Source organism: Sorex araneus, chromosome 11 (genome assembly GCF_027595985.1).
Source record: "Sorex araneus isolate mSorAra2 chromosome 11, mSorAra2.pri, whole genome shotgun sequence".
NCBI lineage: Eukaryota > Metazoa > Chordata > Mammalia > Eulipotyphla > Soricidae > Sorex > Sorex araneus.
Window position 1 is genome coordinate 1,063,953 of NC_073312.1, and position 17,739 is coordinate 1,081,691.

The 17,739-nt window shown below is 69.0% G+C and overlaps 2 protein-coding genes across 19 annotated transcripts in view; one reads left to right on the forward strand and one right to left on the reverse strand.

Annotated features, from left to right (window-relative positions):
• The window catches only part of JAKMIP3 (Janus kinase and microtubule interacting protein 3), a 45,872-nt gene extending 40,470 nt beyond the window's left edge, over positions 1 to 5,402 (reverse strand). For 14 of the 18 annotated variants that reach the window (XM_055118957.1, XM_055118958.1, XM_055118954.1 and 11 more), the window contains exon 1: positions 3,847 to 3,942. The gene's annotated coding sequence lies outside the window, so the exon portion shown is untranslated. Of the gene's footprint in view, positions 1 to 3,846; positions 3,943 to 4,113; positions 4,132 to 4,382 lie in introns of those variants that run through there. The other 4 variants (XM_055118944.1, XM_055118942.1, XM_055118959.1 and 1 more) reach the window with 4 other exon arrangements.
• Positions 5,403 to 9,581: 4,179 nt separating this feature from the next.
• BNIP3 (BCL2 interacting protein 3) lies at positions 9,582 to 15,499 on the forward strand. The gene is made up of 6 exons (XM_055119487.1): positions 9,582 to 9,761; positions 12,999 to 13,146; positions 13,262 to 13,346; positions 14,046 to 14,152; positions 14,222 to 14,371; positions 14,679 to 15,499. Exons 1-6 carry the CDS (start codon positions 9,716 to 9,718, stop codon positions 14,722 to 14,724), a joined length of 582 nt encoding a protein of 193 aa, XP_054975462.1. The 5' UTR covers positions 9,582 to 9,715; the 3' UTR covers positions 14,725 to 15,499.
• The last annotated feature ends 2,240 nt before the right edge of the window (positions 15,500 to 17,739 follow it).

Genomic DNA, 17,739 nt, shown 5'->3' on the forward strand with positions numbered 1-17,739 from the left:
ACACCCACACCGCTCCACCCCTGCACTGTTCCACACCCACACCGTTCCACCCCGCACCGTTCTACACCCAAACCACTCCACACCTGCACTGTTCTACACCCAAACCACTCCACACCTGCACTGTTCTATACCTGCACCACTCCATACCCACGTCGCTCCATGCCTGCAGTGTTTCACATCTGCACTGACCCACTCCTGCACCGCTCCATCCCTGCACCACTCCACCCTGTACCGTTCTACACCTGAACTGCTCCACCCCGCACTGTTCTAAACCTGCACTGCTCCACCCCTGCACTGCTCCCTACCTGCACCACTCCACTCCTGCACCGCTCCACTCCTGCACCACTGCACTCCTGCACCGCTTCACCCCTGCACTGCTCCACCCCTGCACTGCTCCCTACCTGCACCACTCCACTCCTGCACCGCTCCACTCCTGCACCACTGCACTTCTGCACCGCTTCACCCCTGCACTGCTCCACCCCTGCACTGCTCCCTGCCCGCACCACTCCACGTCTGCACAGCTCTACGCCTGCACAACTCCACCTCTGCACCGCTCCACCCCTGCACTGCTCCATTCCCGCCCCAGACCCAACTGCAGCGCTCACCCCACACCTGCACCACAGCCATCAACAAAGTCCACCTGCTCAAGTGCACACCTGGTCACCTGCTTGCAAGCCCGCCAACTCCCCTGACCTCTGGCATGACCTCCAGCTCGAGCTGAGCCCTTGAGAGCCGCATAAACAAGCGAGGACACTCGCCCGGAAGCTCCTCCCTAAGCGTGTTCCAGAGGAGACTCCCCCAGCCTTCACGTGCACACGTCCCCTCTGAAGGCTCGGCGAAGGAAGGCCAGCAGAGAGCAGGGACTGGCCTGGCCCAGGACCCCCCCAGCCCCCGTGCTGCTTCCTGGGCCTCCAGACCGTGAAAGGGGCTGGAAGCAGTTTCCTGGTGCGACTTCTTTGCTCATGTTCTCTTCCAAGTCCACAGGCCTGAGTCCGCCACTCTGGAAATGAATCTGAGCCTCGGGGCTCACTCAGGCTCCCTGACAGACGTCCACCCCGTGGAGGTCGGGGGGATCTCGGGGCTCCTGCAGTGAATGGGCTGACCCAGAGTTTGCACCCCTCCATCTCCCTCGAGAGCGCCGAGGGGCCAGCCCCAGGGTCACCATGCTCTGCTAAGGGAGGACCCGCCACTTCTGCTGGGACTGCCCAGCCTCGACTCGGGGAGATGCGAGACGCCCGGGGACGCCAGGAATCAGGAGTGATGCCCGCAGGGTCCCTCCACACCTGGCCGGGCCAGCAGCAGGGCAAGGAGGGGACAGGGAGTGGGCAAGGGGTGGGGATGCAGCTGCAGAGGGGTGACCACAGGCCGTCCCTGGCACAGGGCAGGTGCCACCCAGCTTCTCCAGAGAGAGCCAGGCACCACTGCGGCGGGCAAGTCCCTGAGCCACAGACACCACATTTAGGACACGGGACACGGCCGCACATCTGCACAGCCCCGCTCACCTGCCTGCGGCAAATACTGTCCTGCTTCTCGGGCCGAGGCCACTTGTAAGAGCCGTCACTGTTTAGGCCCACGGCAAAATGTATCAGACAACAGTCTCCACATGCCCACTGTGTGTGCCCACAATTTCCCCTATTTGTCTAAATAAATATGGGGAGTTTTTGGGGGTGGGGGGGTGTTGGCTGGGCCACACCTGGCCTGCTCGGGCTTCACTCTGGCTCTGCACTCGATGGCTGCCCTGGGCTCGGGGGTCAATCCAGGGTGGGCGGTAAGCAAGGCAAGTGCCCTGACCCTGTCTATTGGCCCAGCCCTCTGAGGGGGCTCAGTCACACTTGCTGGCCTGGAAACTGTCAGCAGAGACACCAGAACCCAAACAGAGCAAACACGAGGATGCTGAAGGGGTCTGCAGCAGAGAGCACTGAGCCAGGAGCTCTCTGGAGGAAGCGAAGGCCAGAGGGCCAGGCAGGGCCCGGGGAGGGTCCCGGGGCAGAGGCAAGGCCACAGCATCACCCGTCATCAGGAAGAGCCGCCAGGAGGGCTGGGCGGCAGCAGGGGGTGTGCCTCGATGGGACAGGGGTCAGGGTGCCCAGCGCACGATGCCCCCACACCGGGCAGGGGACGGGGACCCTCGCAAACCTGAGCCCACCCCGCGCCAGGGGCCTGAACCCCAAGCCCTGCGAGGAGGAGAGGGGTGACTGCGCCCGGACAGGGTCGACAGACGTGCCGTGGGAGAGAAGTGCTGGGGCACCAGCAGGAGGGCGAGGGGGACGCAGCTGAGCCACAACCACAGGGAGCAGGAGGCGCCGGCTTGTGACTCGAGCTCCCAGCGTGCCGCGTGTGCCCGGCGTCCCCTCAGGCACCCAGAGCCGCAGGGCAGAGCCGGGGATCAATGCCCACAGAGGAGCCAGCACTCACGAGAACGGCTTCAAGCACGCACCGAGCATCCGGCTTTGAAGACCAAGCTAGAACCGCGCAGCTCGGAACCCCGAGGACGAACCGTGCTCAGTCAGCGCATCCTAGGGAGGACGGGGCAGGGCACATGGCCGGAGGGATCCGTGTGCTGGGGGCCCGGCCCACCTGGCCCCTCAGCCCTCACCCCCAGCCCTGTCCCTGAGCCCTGGCTGCGTGGGGCCGCTGTGTCATAAGCTGGAGGTCACCCGTGCAGGTTTCCGTGCTGGGGCGTGTTCGTGGGCCACCAGGCTCTTTCCTGTCATCTCAGAGCGCTGGTTAGCGGAGGGGGGCGGGGACAGGACGGCACGTGATGGCAAGGGGGGGCCCAGGGTCCCTCACTGGGGGCCGGGGAGGGAAGACCCCACCTGGGGAGCTCCCATGCCTGCTGGGGAGGGGCTCCAGAAATGGGGGCTTTCGGCACCCATGCATGCAGCCCCCACGCACTCCTGGAGGCCCCTCTGCCCCAGAGGACGGGACGCACGGAGCCCCAGCAGCACTGCCCCCCCTCACCCATTACCCGTCCCCCCCCAGCCGCTCTGCTCACAGGGCCCAGGCCTGGGCCAGAAGCCCCGGTGACCCCTCCACCATGAGTCAGCTGCAGAGCTGCCGCCAGACCCTGGGCAGAGCCCCAGCCGTGCTCTGGATGAACGCGCGACCCTCTTCCCTCCCGCCCCTTCCCAGAGGTCGGCTGGTGGAGGCAGCCCCCTCACTGTGGGAGGCGCGTCTGCACAGCGAGCACCGCGCGGTGGCCGTGAGACCCTTTCCTACAAGTCTGGGGGGAGCGTGTGGCGGCCTGGCCCCTGCTCCCCCCAGTGAGACAGGCCTGGATCCCCAGGGTGGCGACAGGGTGGGGGGGGGGGCGCGTGCTTCCTTGGTGGCTGGATGCGCCGTTCCTGCTGCGGACTACGGGGGCCGCTCTCCGGGACCCCCAAAGGGAGCCTCGCTCTGGGCTGGAGCATGAGAAGGGGCCTGACAGCAGAGGAGACGCCGAGCCGGCCGCGACAGCCCCCCACCCGGCGCAGCCCCCCGGCGCAGCCAGGCCCGGGTGCCCGGACCCTGCTCCCCCCGCACCCAGGAAGGCCTCGCCCAGGGGAGACTCGGCCAGGGCGGGGGGCAAGGCCGGGGGGTAAACAGGCGGGGGCTGCGGCTGCGGCGGCGCCCCTCGCCCCCTCGCCCCCCTCGCTCCCGCCCGGCCCGCACCCCTCCCGGGACCCGCACCCGCCCGGGACCCGCACCCGCGCCCGCGCCCGCGCAGGCCGCACCTTGCAGATGGCGGCGCGGCGGGAGGCGCCGAGTCGGTCCCGCCCGGCCCGGCCCGGCCCTGTCGCCGCCGGCCCGAGCGCCCGAACCCGCGCCCCGCCCGCCCCGCGGCCCCGGACCCCCGGCCCCGCTCACCTTCCCCGCGAGTCCGCAGCCGGCGCGGCGCGGCCGCACGTGGGCGACGCAGCATCCGCGCCCGCCGCGCCAGGCGCCGCCCCGCGCCCCGCGCGCGCCCCGGCCCGTCGGACGCGCGGCCTGGACACGGGCGGGGCCGCGCACCTGCCGGACCCCGGCCCGGCCCGCGCCTGCTCGGACCCCGCCCCCGGCCCGGCCCGGCCCGCCCCCGACCCCGCCCGCGCCTCCCATCACCTGCCCGCGCCCGGACCCCGACCTCGCCCGCACCTGCCCGCGCCTCGGACACTGCCCGCGCTCAGACCCCGCCCGCGCCTCCCACGCACCTGCCCGCGCTCCTCCAGACTCTGCCAGCGTCTCGAACCCTGCTCGCGCCTCCGCCCGCACTGCCCCGTTGTCTCCGCTGCCCTGCCCGCGGGCAGACCACTGGCAGTCGCCCCAGGTGGGCAAAGCCTCCAGGGAAACGTGCCCCTGGGCGCTGCGCTTTCCTGGAGGCTCCAACGTGGCCAGCAGGGCCTCAGCCAAGGGTCCCCCCTCACCTGGGCCGGTGCGGATGTTCTCACCTGCCTCCGTCTCCGGGCACCTACACTCGGGTGAGGATAACATGACGGGTGCTGGCCCCGCGGACACTGCCCAGCTGCCACCGGCTGTCACGTTCACACCCTCTGGGCCCCCACGACAGGCAGGCAGGACCACGAGGCCCCAAGTCAGCCCCGGGAGGGGAGGAGTTAGCGGGAAGGTGGGCGCAGCAGGAAACCTCACGGCCCACAGGGCCCGTCCCCTAGGTGGCCCTGGCTCTCGGACAGTGCAGGGCCAGGCACCGGGTGAGGCTCACAGGGGATCCTCCAGGCTCTGTGGGCCAGGCGGGTGCCCCCAGCGTAGGAACCAAGACCTCATCCGGCAGGGTGCCCGGCGGGCAGTGCCAACGAGAGTCTGCCCTCTGCCACCCGCACTGGCGGATACTACAGCCCACTGCCCGGTGCCTGTGGAGGGCAGCCTGCCTGCTGGTCTCAGGGCCCCGCAGGGTCCTGGCCTGGCCCTGGGCTTGGTCCCCGTGCTGTGAGATGGGCGTGTTCTGGGCTTGCTCTTCTCGCCCCGCCTCTCCGCTCCGGCTCTCCCTGTGGCCCTTCCCGTGGCCGTTTCCAAGCACTTTCCCCGTGGCAGGAAGGCTGGCAGGGCAGTCTCCGGGCACCCTGCTACTAAGAACAGCACCAAGGGCCCCGGGGAGTGCAGAGATGCCCCAAGAGCCCTGCCCGGGGCACAGCCTGCGGCAACCCACCTGCCTAGCCTCCTCCGTCTCAGAGAAGCTGCTCCATGCCCAGAACCTGCTCTGGACCTGGGGGTCCACACGCCGGGAGGAACAAACAGCCTTCTCTTGCGTTCCCAAGCTGATGTGATGTGGCTTCCGCAGAAACCATCAGGTGGACGGATGGGTGGGCTGATGCGCAGACACACGGACAGACAGATTGGCCGGTGGATGGATGGACAAAGGAGCAGACAGGTGGGCTGTCGGGCAGATGGGGGAGGAGCAGAGAGAGGGAAGAGGGGAGAGAAGGCAGAGCGAAGGACGAGGAGGGGCCGGGAGGGGTAGAGGGAGGGACAGACGGACACACGCAGCGAGGGCGGGTGGGTGGAGGGTTGGCCAGGATCTGGGCAGGTGGATCGGCAGGTGGAGGGGGAATGGAGTGATGCTCCGTTGCATTTGGCTTCTCAGAAACGCGCTCTTGTTTCCACGTGTGGTTCTTGAAGAACGTTCGTCCTCTGGCAAATCACTGTCAGGAATATTCAGGGGTGACTGAACCCGCTGGCACAGTGGGTTCTAAGTGGCGCCTACTTGCTTTTGCCCATGTGTCCCTGGTGCACGAGGCAGTTACCTGCCTGTGCCCTGGTTCCCAGACTCTGCAGCTGTCCCAAGGGGCCCCACACGGAGGGCCTGGGGCTGGGCCACAGCACCAGGGCACGAGGCTTGGGGTCCACATCTGTGCAGGGGGTGTGAGGAGCACCTGCCTCCCTGGAGACAGACATGCAGCGGGGGGCACCGTGGGGCTGCACAGCCACGCCAATCCCTTGACAACCAGCCTGGCCCCAGCCCCTCCTGGTCTCCGGATGTCTGCGCCCTTCCCCCAGTCCACAGAGAACCTGCCCCCGGTGTGATGTCTGGGGCTCACTGAGCTCACAGCGGGCGAGGGTCCTCAAGATGGACGGAGGGCCGCAGAGAGAGGGCAGGCAGGCACGGTCTCACCTGCAACCAGCCCTGGTTGGGTGCCAGTGCCACATGTGGTGGGCACAGAGCCTGCGTCAGCCCCTGAGCATTGCCAGGTGTGGCCGCAGCCCCCAGGTGTCGGGAGGGAGGGGCCCTTCGCAGTCCAGCCCAGGACTCCCCGCAGGGGCACAGGAGCAGCCCCTGCCTCCCGCACAGGCCCCGCAGACCCCGGCCCGGCTGGGTGCAGCAGGCACTCCTGCCTACGCGTCTCTGGCCGGGGGGCTGCTGCCCAGCCAGACCTGGGTCATACGAGGTCCGTCTGGACCCTTCTCAGGGGGTGACCGCCCCTGCTCTGCCGGACAAGCTTGTCTGTACGTCCAGCCACCTCTGCCCACCTGCTGTGCCCGCCACGCTGGCCAGTGCCCCATCCCGGCGGCCTGGCAGGGAGCATGCTGCCCACCACCTGCACGGCCACCTGCCCAGGTGCTCCCGCTCCCTCTCCAGACGCCCCGCCTCAGCCCCCCTGCACACCCCCCTGCACACCCCACCTGCCCCTGCTCTTCAGACTGCCGCGTGCTCGCGTGCTGAGGCCTCGGGCCGTGCGGGCGTGTGCTGTGCCCACGCGGTCCCAGGGCTGGGTCCTTTGGCCGACAGCGGCTTTCCACCTCACGGACGGACACCAGGAACTCTGCCCACCGCAGCGTCCCTCACACCCGCCCTTCAGTTCCCACCTCTCTGACCCCCTGGACCCTCCCCTGCCAAAGCCAGGCCCACCTGCTGGCACCGGCAAACCCAGAGTGCCTGAAAGGGGGGGCGGGACGCGGGGCAGAGAGGGATGGGCCGAGAAGCCTTCACCCCAGAGAAAGGCAGGCGTTGCCGGGACAGCGCCTCAAGCACCGTCTAGCGTAGCTTCCGCTGGGGGGGGGGGCTCCGCCTCTCCACCTTCTCCAGCCCCCAAGTGCCCAGCCCAGCGTGACCCCTGAGAACCTCTCTGGGGTCGTGGCCTGCCCCCTTTCCCTCTGGGCAAGGCCAGAGACGGACGCGCGCTCTCTCACGGCCCCCCCTTCTGTTGCGCCCAACGGAATCGGGGCGGGGAAGAGCGGCAGGAACTGTCACAAAGCCCCCCCAGGCGCCCACCCCCAGAGCCTCCCCTGCCGCCCGGTGCGGGGGGGGGGGGGGGGAGTGCGCTGGGCTCGGCCCTCAGTGGCCCGGGCTGTGCAAGGTGGAGAGCGCCTGCTGCTGGCAGGAGCTTCCCGTTCCTGGCACCTTCTGCTGCTTGGCCGGCAGACTGCAGGCCCCACTCCCTGGCCAGCAGGGGGCACCGGCCAGCGGATGGCGGGCAGGAGGGAGGCCCGTCTCCACCGCACCCCTGCCCAGGAAGAGAATCAGTTTTCCTCAGCAGCACACGCCAAGCTCAACCAGCCAGAGAGCCGGGCGCTGGGAGAGGCCTGGCACAGTGAGGGTGAGGGTGGGCGGGGTCCCCCCCAGGGGCAGCTTCTCGGGCCTGTGGCCCAGCCCGGGGCCTCCCCCTAGCATGGTCAGCCCCCCCTCCCAGGACTGGCACAAACGGAGGCCCCAGGACTCTTGGTGGGGTGGAGGTGGGCTGGAGGGGACCAAGGCTCAGACAGACCTGGGCACGTGGGCCTGGCTCCCAGCCACGCCCCCACCTCAGCAGGGCTGGGGCCTGGGACTCCCACCCTGGCTTGCGTCCTGGTGGGGCAGCGCCAGGGGGTTGTGGGGGGCGTGCAGTGGGAGTCCCGAGTGCCAGACAACCCCACAGAGCCCGGGGGTCCCAGGGCACGAGGCCCCTTTGGGGGCACTTCCCTTCCCAGTTGCTGGCGTGGGGCTGGGGGCCGCAAGGAGTTAGTACACGTAGGGTGGGGGCGGGCGCAGGGCAGGGGATGGGCTTTGGGGTGGAAGTGGGGGGGCCACAAGGTGATCAGTGAGAAAGGACAAAACTCCCAGGAGTCTGTCCAAGAAGCTGCTCCCCCACTGGCTTCAGGCCGCCCAGCTACCCCGGGGCACCCCCGCCTCTCCCTGGGGTACCCCTGCCTCTCCCTGGGGCACCCCCGCCTCTCCCCGGGGCATCCCCGCCTCTCCCCGGGCACCCCTGCCTCTCCCCGGGCACCCCTGCCTCTCCCACGGGCACCCCTGTCTCTCCCCAGGGCACCCCCGCCTCTCCCCGGGGCACCCCCGCCTCTCCCCTCGGGTACTCCAGCCCTCTGTTCCCCCCGGCCCCTCCCCTTGGCACTGCTGCCCTCTCCTCTCAGGCACCCCAGATACCCCTGGCTGGGCTCTGCAGACAATGGTGTCCACCCAGGTGCACTGGCCCTGGGATGGGCTGCCCTATGGGAACCTGGTCACCTCCCGTGTCAGGGTCCACAGGACCCTGGAGAAGCGGAGCCCTGACACAGGCACCTCAGGCTTCCCTGGGAGCCCCTCCCAGCACCGCAGGCCTGGTCACTCTGTCCCCAGGGGAGCGCCCTGTGACTGTCCTCCGGGTGACCTTGCAGCCTTGGGGCCTGCAGGACCCTCCCCTCCCAGGTGTGGGGGACCAGGAAGGGGTCGCCTCCTACGCCGGCCATCTCCCGGGCCACAGCTGCCCCAGAGACCCCTCCCCCTCTGCCCAGGCACGCACACAGGCTGGGTCCTCCAGGCTGGTGTCTGCGAGGGCTGCCAGAGTCCCCGGGGATCTGGGACGGCTGAAGCTCTGGGGGTGTGGGAGGGGCAGCCGGGCCTTGGCCGCAGAGTGCATGGTCCCGTGGCCTCCCTGCCACCCCCCCGCCGCAGGTCAACGCCCAGCAGGTGTGGGCTCCCGCGCTGCTTGTTCCTCTCCCACAGAGGCCCAGAGAAGGCCCAGACGCGGAACGCCTGGCTCGGGGCACCCCGGGTCACGCCCCGCTGCCCCTGACAGGGAAAGGGGTTCAGGAGAGCTGAGTCCCGGGGCTGGGGCAGGGCTCCCCTCCGGCCGCCCCTCCGGCAGCCGTGAGACCAGGACAAAGGCCGTGGAGCGTGAAGGTGTGTGTGGGGGGGCTCTCAGGCCTTCTGGGAGCCCGGGACCCCCGGCCCCCGCCCCCGCCTCCCCGGGCAGCAGCAAGGGACCACCAGCAAGCACCCAGCGTCAAGCAGCCCAGCCCCAGCTCAGGAGCAGCGCCGGCGGCCCCGCCCACCGGAGACGGTCCCGCCCCCTAAGATCAGGGCTCGACAGCCAGAAACAAAACAGGCCCCGCCCACTGCTACAGGGCACGCCCACCGGAGACAGGCCCCGCCCATCGAGACCGGGCCCGCCCACTAGGAAGACCCTGCCCACCTGCGATCAGGTCCCTACAGCCGGAGTCAGGCCCCGCCCACCAAAACCCAGGCCCCGCCCCATGACATCTTGGTGGCGCCGCCACGGCCAGAGTGCGCACGCGCAGTCTGGACCGCACGTCCCGCCTCCCCCGCGCACGCGCGCCTCGCCCCTCGGCCCCACCTCGGCCCCGCCCTGCGCACGCGCCGCACGCGCCGCACGCGCCGCCGCCTCCGCGCAGGCGCAGCCCCGCCCCGCAGCCTCGGGCGACGCCGCCGCTGACCGGCCCGTGCGTGTCAGCGCGTCTGAGTCGGGGCCCCGCGACGCCGCTGAGCCGTGGGCCCCGCGCTGCTGCTCGGCCCGTCCGCCCGCCCGGAGCCATGTCGCAGAGCGGGACCCCCGGGCTGCAGGAGGAGAGTCTGCAGGGTGAGTCGGGAAGGGGGCGCGCGCCGCGCTCGGGCGCTCCGGCGGGCCTGGGACCACCCCGTGCGCCCCAGGAGCCCGGGACCACCCCGTGCGGCTCAGACGGGCCCGGGACCACTCCGTGCATGCACCTGGCTGGGCCGGGACCACCCCGTGCGGCTCAGGGCCCGGGACCACTCCGTGCATGCACCTGGCTGGGCCTGGGACCACCCCGTGCGCGCACCTGGCTGGGCCCGGGACCACCCCGTGCGCGCCCAGACGGACCCGGGATCACCCCGTGCGCCCTCAGACGGACCCGGGACCACCCCGTGCGCTCTCAGACAGACCCGGGACCACCCCGTGCGCCCTCAGACGGACCCGGGACCACCCCGTGCGCGTCCAGCAGGGCCCGGGACCACCCCGTGCGCCCTCAGACGGACCCGGGACCACCCCGTGCGCACCCAGCCGGGCCCGGGACCACCCCATGCCGCCCAGACGGACCCGGGATCATCCCGTGCGCACCCAGGTGGGCCCGGGACCACCCCGTGCGCTCTCAGACAGACCCGGGACCACCCTTTGCACGCCCAGCCGGGCCCGGGACCAATCCTTGCACGCCCAGCCGGGCCCGGGACCACCCTTTGCACGCCCAGCCGGGCCCGGGACCACCCCTTGCACGCTCAGCCGGGCCCGGGACCACCCCGTGCGCTCTCAGACAGACCCGGGACCACCCCGTGCGCGCCCAGCCGGGCCCGGGACCACCCCGTGCGCCGCGGCTTTGGCCGTGAGCGTGTCCGCACGTGACCTTCGGGCCGGCGTTTGCCCCCCGGCGCTGCCCGGGCTCCCGCACTCCGCGGGCCGCGGGGGCTCACGGCGGGCGGGGCGGGGGGGGGGGGGGCAGAGCCGGCCCCGGCCGCTCCCCGGGCCCGGGGCCTCCGACCTTTGCATGCTCTGAAGCAGGAGTTCACCAAGCAGAAGGAGCGAGGAAATGACTCGGGGGACTCTTGGGGGACAACCTTGGGACCTTGAGGGTGGGTCTCAAAGCTTCAGTCAACCGCGGGCCTGGGGGCTGGTGAGATTGTGCGGCGGGAGGGCGCTTGCCTTGCCCGGAGCCCACCCGGCTCCATCTGGCATCCCCTGCTCAGCCCCCACCCGACCCGGCCCCTCCTGAGCACGCCGGGTGTGGCCCAGAAACTTTTGTTTAGAAATAAACAAACCGACTGACCCGACTGCAGTGCTCATCCCAGCAGCCCCGCCGGGCGTGGCCCGCGGACTTTAAAGTCCTTACTAGAAACAAACCCCTCCTCGCTTTCCTCCTTACGAAACCTACATGTACAAAATCCTCTTTATTTTGAGCTGCAGAGCTCAGTGCTTTGCAATCGATGAAGGCCTGGCATCGATCTCACCCCCGAGCCGGGAGGGGGGCTGGGGGCTGGGGGCTGGGGTACGGGTGCTTTAGCCCCTGGTGTGCCCCCACCAGCCCCTCCTTCCCCGGGCGACTGCAGAGGGGGAGGCTCCTTTTTCTGCTCCGCTTACTCTATAAACAGACGGGTGCCCCGAGTGGAAACGGGTGGGAGCTGGGCCCGCTTCTCGCGTACGTGCCGCCGGGCACTTGCTCCTGCCCGGCCGTGGGAGGAGCCAGCACCCGCCCGCCGGCAGCTGGCCTGGGAAGTGCGAATCCAGGCCTGGACTCGGGGCCGACTGGGCTTGCCAGGCTCCTGATTGGGGGAGCCCTTGTTTACCTCCGGAGCCGGCCGGGCGGGGGCTGCTGCATCCTGGCCCTCACCCCCTCCCTGCCTGGGCCTGGGGTGCTGTGAGGAGGGCGTGGGCCTGGCCCCAGCCCTGCGGGTCTGGGGAGCACCTGCCGCCTCCCCAGGCCCCCGAGCCTTTGGAAGGACACTGGGGTCACGGGCAGGGGCCGGCCCTGTTGCTCTCCAGACCCTCGCTCGCCCACCAGCCTGAGCCGGCCTCTCCCGGGCAGGGTGTGCACCCGGCCCGGCCCTGCCCAGAACTGCCTGTGTGCCTCCCCTGGGGGTTCGGGTCCGAGAGGCGTCGGGCTCTCAGAGATGACGTGCACAGGCTGAGCGCGGCTCCCGGGCTGGGGGCTGCTGTCCGGGGATGGTGGAGGAGCGGGCCTGGTAGTTCTGGCAGTTCCGGGTCCGAGCTGGGCGCTGCTGGCGCCGGGGAGCGCAGCCCCACCCGCCCCAGGCCGGTTCTGGGGACCTGGGGGGGTGGTGGGAGAGGCCAGCGTTGACCAGAGGGCGGAGCAGGGCGGCTGAGGGGGCGTCTGGCCCATTTCGGCCCCCCGGGCCATCCTTGACCCTTTCTGACAAGAGTGGGCTGTAGGGCCCCAGCCCGGGGAGTGGCCACCTGGACAGCGGGCAGCCCTGCCAGGGAGCACAGAACCCTGAGTCAGGCCTGCTCCGAGCAGCAGTGAGCCCGGGAGAAGAGCTGGGACCGGCTCGAGGGAACTCGGGGGGAGGGGGCACAGCCCTGTGGCTTCTGACCGGCAGTAGCCAGGCCTGGACTTTGTCCGGCGCCTGGCACTGAGCCTCCAGACCGCTGCGGGGCTTAAAGGGGACGCGTGCAGCGGGAGCACGGCCGGGGGGCCCCGGGCTGGGGGCTCTGTCCCGCGGCCTCTGCTGATGTTGGGGTCAGGGGATTCAGCCGCGTCTCCGGGGCCCAAGTGTGCCCGCTGCGCCCTCCCCCGACGGCCAGCAGAGAGCCTGCACACGGGTGCCCACTCGGTCTCAGCCTCATCTGCTCCCAGGCGACTCCTTGCGGCCTGGTGTCGGGAGGGTTAAAGTGACGGTCATCGGAGGAAGGGCGTCTGCCAGATGGCTGAGAGACTGCCACGCGTTGCGCCCGCTTAGAAGGAGCCGGGTGGATGCCTGCCCCAGGGGCTCCGGGCTGGCCGGGTCCGGGAGCAGAGCGGTGACGGCAGTGCCCTGCCAGCACCGGGGACGTCTGTCCGGGCCTGCTCGGGGGTCCTCCCACGTGGGCTGTGTCTGGTGGGCTGTGGGCTGGAGTGTGGCCGAGTCCCTCCTGAGCAGGAGGCCGTCTCCGGCGAGGCCCAGTCGGCAGCTTGGGGCCGGGCGGGTGTGCCCGGGTGGGAGAGGGACGACCCAGCAGGAGCGTGGGCCCCCACAGCCTGTGTGGCGGTGACCAAGACCCTGCGACAGGTCATCACCGGGGCCCCCGGTGGGGGCGGTGCCCACCGCGCCCTCCCCAGGTGCCCCTGCTCACGGAGGCTCGTGCCCACAGGCTCCTGGGTGGAGCTGCACTTCAGCAACGGGAATGGGGGCGGCGTGCCGGCCTCGGTGTCCATCTACAATGGCGACATGGAGAAGATCCTGCTGGACGCCCAGCACGAGTCTGGCCGGAGCAGCTCCAAGAGCTCCCACTGCGACAGGTAGGGGCGGAGGGGCGGGGGTCAGAGGCCAGGGGCTGTCTGCCTCGAGCGGAAGGCCGGGACCCGGACTTGCCTCCTCACTGCTGTCTGTGCCCTCTTGCCACCCCTCGCCCAGCCCGCCTCGCTCCCAGACCCCGCAGGACACCAACCGGGCCTCGGAGACCGACACCCACAGCCTGGGGGAGAAGAACAGCTCCCAGGTAAGCGGCCGGGGCGCACCTGGCCACTGCCCCGTCCACGTCTGCGGGGCTGGGCGCTGTGCTTGATTGCGCCCAGTAGGGGCCGCTGCCCACAGACGCGGTGGCTGTTGTGGCACGTCTGCTGGCCCAGACCCCTGCTCCAGTGCTCATCTTCTGCACAGCGGGTTTCCCCAGGCCTGCCTTGGCCGGCTCCGTCCCCGTGCCCCAGGAGGGCGGGAGCCAGGCGCTGTGCTTGGCTGGGGTGCGAGGTCCTTCCCCCAGACCGCAGGGGGCCCGCCGGGAGCAGCAGCTCTTGGCCAGACCCCTCGTGGTTCCTGTCCGCACCCGGGCGCGACCCACCCAGGTTGTTTCGCTCTTTACGAGACGGTCGTCGGGGAGGGTCGGGAAGGCTGCCGGCCAGGGCCCTGACAGTGACCACTGGAGGCGCAGAGACCGAACAAAGACCCGCACAGGCGCAGATCTGCCCCTCGGAGGGCCTGAGGGGCTGGAGCGTCTCGGGGGCAGAGACGCCTGGGCCCTGGCAGCCCCAAGTCTGAGCCCCCAGGCGCCTCGTGTGCCACCCGGGGGGAGCAGTCCACTCGCCAGAGCCCCGTCCCCCACAGGGGCTCAGCACAGGCCTGCCCCCGCGCTGCCCCTTCACCCTGCGGGTGGGGCGGGGGGGCTGGCCCTGGGCTGGGCTCACGGCGCCCCTGACCCTAGTCTGAGGAGGACTTCCTGGAGCGGAGGAGAGAGGTGGAGAGCATCCTGAGGAAGAACTCGGACTGGATCTGGGACTGGTCCAGCCGGCCCGAGAACATCCCCCCCAAGTGAGTGTGGGCCGGGCGGGCGGGCTGGGCTTCCCGGGCCGGGCGCCCCTGACGGGCTCTCCTGCCCAGGGAGTTCCTCTTCAAGCACCCCAAGCGCGCCCCGACCCTCAGCATGAGGAACACGAGCGTCATGAAGAAGGGGGGCATCTTCTCGGCCGAGTTCCTCAAGGTCTTCCTCCCGTCCCTGCTGCTGTCCCATCTGCTGGCCATCGGGCTGGGGTGAGTGGCGGCGAGCCGGGCGCCCTGCCCCGTCCGTGTCTGGCGGACGCTCCCTGTCCCCTTCCTGCTGGGCTGTTCTCTTGCTGTCCTGGGCTCACCCTCCTGTGCTGGCCCGGGGGCGGCTCCAGATTTAGACCCAGCCGCTTGGCCGGAGGCCTCTGATCCAGGCCCTGGGCAACCCCTGTCCTGCACCAGGTGTGGCCGGTCCGTGCTGCCCTGGACGTGGCCTGACGTCCGGTCCCGCCTGGGACCCTGGGCCAGCTGCTCCGGGTCCCCGTCCTCCCCGCAGCTCCCTCTTTCCCCGCAGGATCTACATTGGACGGCGCCTGGCACCCTCCACCAGCACCTTCTGAGGGAGGCGTCACCGGGGCCTGCTGGCTGGAGTGGCTGTCCCTGGGCCCCCGTGTCTGTCCCTGGTTGTAAACGCTGCGTCCTCGGGCCCACGGGGCAGCCACTAAGGCAGGCTCCCCTGGCCGGGACGGTCCGTTAGGAGCATGTCCTCACACCTACTGGAATCACTTGGTAGTAGAGTTTCTCTGTTACATAGCGCAATATAAATAATTTTTAACTCCTAGTTACTGACGTGTGTAATATTTTAGCAAAGAAATCTGTAATCTTAGCTCATTGAAAACACTTTATATTTTGAAAGACAGAATAACACTGATGTGAAAACGACTATGTAAGGGGTCTGTCCCGAATAAATATCGTGGCCTTACACTCTCGACTGTCGAGAACGTTGGTGTGTGTGGGCGCGGCTGCCTGCTGCGGCGCCGTGTGCGACGCTGGCTGCTCCCGGGGAAGAGCAGCCCAGCCCCGCGGCCGCCGGATGGCTGAGTCGGGCCGGGCCGGGCAGTGGATCTGCCCCGTGCCCGGCCGCCGAGTGCTGTGTCCCGCCTGTGTGCGCGTCTGCCCTGCACGAACCTCCCGGTTGCTGTGTGTGTGCTCGTAGAATCAGCTGCAAAAACACAAGAGAGAACAAATCTCTGCCGCTTCTCGGAGGTGGCTGTGTCCGGGCTGTGTCCGGGCTGCTTGTTCCCCCCCCCCCCCGCATGCTCAGTTGCCCGACGCTGTATGCTCTCGTGTACCCGGTCTGGAGTGCTCAATAAACAACGTTCTGATTTAAAACGACCTTCGTTTGCAGTTAAATGTTTGGCGTGGAAGTTTACCTGAAAGCTGGTGGAGTGGTGGGACCCCTGGGATCTGTCTGAAGGCGCGGCCGGCCAGCGTCCCTGTGAGGCAGGCGTGCCCTGCACTCTGGGCCAGTCCTCAGCAGAAAGTCTCGGGGCGGGTTCCCACAGTGGATGCTTGGAAGGACCCCTCGGGTTGGCGCCAGTGCGGGGAGAGCCGTGTGCCGCCTGCTTAGGGAAGGACTCTGGGGGCAGAGTGCTCACCCTCGACACCGGGGGGAGCTCCCTCTCGTCCCCAGGTGCACATCCTCGAACCCTCGACACCCGGGGGAGCTCCCTCTCGTCCCCAGGTGCACATCCTCGAACCCTCGACACCCGGGGGAGCTCCCTCTCGCCCCCAGGCGCCTCTCGGCGGGTCGGGGGCCTGCGTGTGCCCTTGGGTTTGGACTGAGACGCGTCCATTTCCCTGTGGCTTCGGCGGCGGCGGCGTCCCACGTCCCACGGTGACATCCTGGCCGTGCTCTGGACAGGAATGAGACGAGAATCCCGGCTCCTCAGGGCTTGCGGGGTCCCAGGGTGGGGGGTGCAGGTGGGGCCCGGCCGCCTTGCTATAGCTGGGATGGCCGTGACCTTCTCATGGCCAAGGAGCTGCCCCAGGCATTTTCCCAGAGCCCGTGGTGGAGGTGGTGGGGTTGTGGGATTGTGTGCTTGCTTCCGGGCCTCAGGGCGGGCGGCCACGGGGGGCACAGAGCCCTCCGCTGAACAGTCCCGTCTCCCCGCCACGGCCCTGGGACCACAGGCCCATGCAGAGCCCGGGGCAGCACTCCCACCCAAGGCCACACGGGGGCGCTCTGGGCTTCAGGGAGAGCATCCAGGTGCAGCATTCTGGTGCCTGTTCTCTGTCTTGCCTCCCGGGGTGTGTGTATGTGGGGGGGGGGCTGGGATCCCACTGTGAATGGAGAGAGGGGCTTGGGGCGGGGCCTGGCGAGACCCAGTGTGGGCGCCTGTGACAGGGACGGGGGTGCAGTGGCCTCAGCGTGGCCTGGGCGAGGCGTGGTGTTGCCCGGAGGCAGCACCTCCCAGGGGTCCCTCTGGCGGAGGGGCTGCAGCACCCAGCGTGCGTGTGGGACAGTGAGTGAGTGAGTGTGAGACGGCGTGTGAGTGAAAGCACGAGTGTGAGGACGTGTGAGCACACGAGGGTGAGCCTGGGAGAGTCAGTGTGAGCCAGACTGAGCATGAGTGAAGTAGTGTGTGCGAGTGTTGTGATGGGTGTGAGACTGAGTGTGAGACCGTGAGTGTGTGCACAGAGGTGCTGGTGGGGTCGCCAAGGCTGCCCTGGACACAGCCCCAGCCCAGGGGCTGCCAGCTCTAGGGTACGGGGGGGCACAGAGAGCCCCAGCTGACCACACTCTGCAGGACCCACCGGGGATGCCACTCCCAGTGTCACATTCCTGCCAGCCCACTGTCCTCCGAGGCAGGGCGGTGGCCTGGGGTGTGAGCTGTGCCCAGACTCTGGCCTGCATCTCACCCCTGTGGGGACCTCAGAGCTGGTGCTTGGAAGCCATGTGGGGAACACGCACCAGCCATGTAGATAATACACATCAGCCATGTGGGGAACATGCACCAGCCATGTAGAGAACACATCAGCCATGTGGGGAACATGCACCAGCCATGTGGGTAACACGCACCAGCCATGTGGGGAACACACGCCAGCCATGTGGGGAACACACATCAGCCATGTGGGGAACACGCACCAGCCATGTAGAGAACACATCAGCCATGTGCGGAACATGCACCAGCCATGTAGAGAATACATCAGCCATGTGGGGAACACGCACCAGCCATGTGGGGAACACGCACCAGCCATGTGGGGAACATGCACCAGCCATGTGGGGAACACGTACCAGCCATGTGGGGAACATGCACCAGCCATGTGGGGAACACGCACCAGCCATGTGGGGAACACATCAGCCATGTGGGGAACACGCACCAGCCATGTGGGGAACACACGCCAGCCATGTGGGGAACATACGCCAGCCATATAGTTAACACACCAGCCATGTGGGGAACACATACCTGCCACATGGATCAAAACATATCCATGTGGATGGAGAACATGCATCAGCCATGTGGAGAGCAGATATCTGCCACATGGACAGAGAACATATCACATGAGCACACACCAGCCATGTGAAGAGGACATGTGTGCGCTGCAGGGACAGGAGAGTCAGGAAGTGCTGC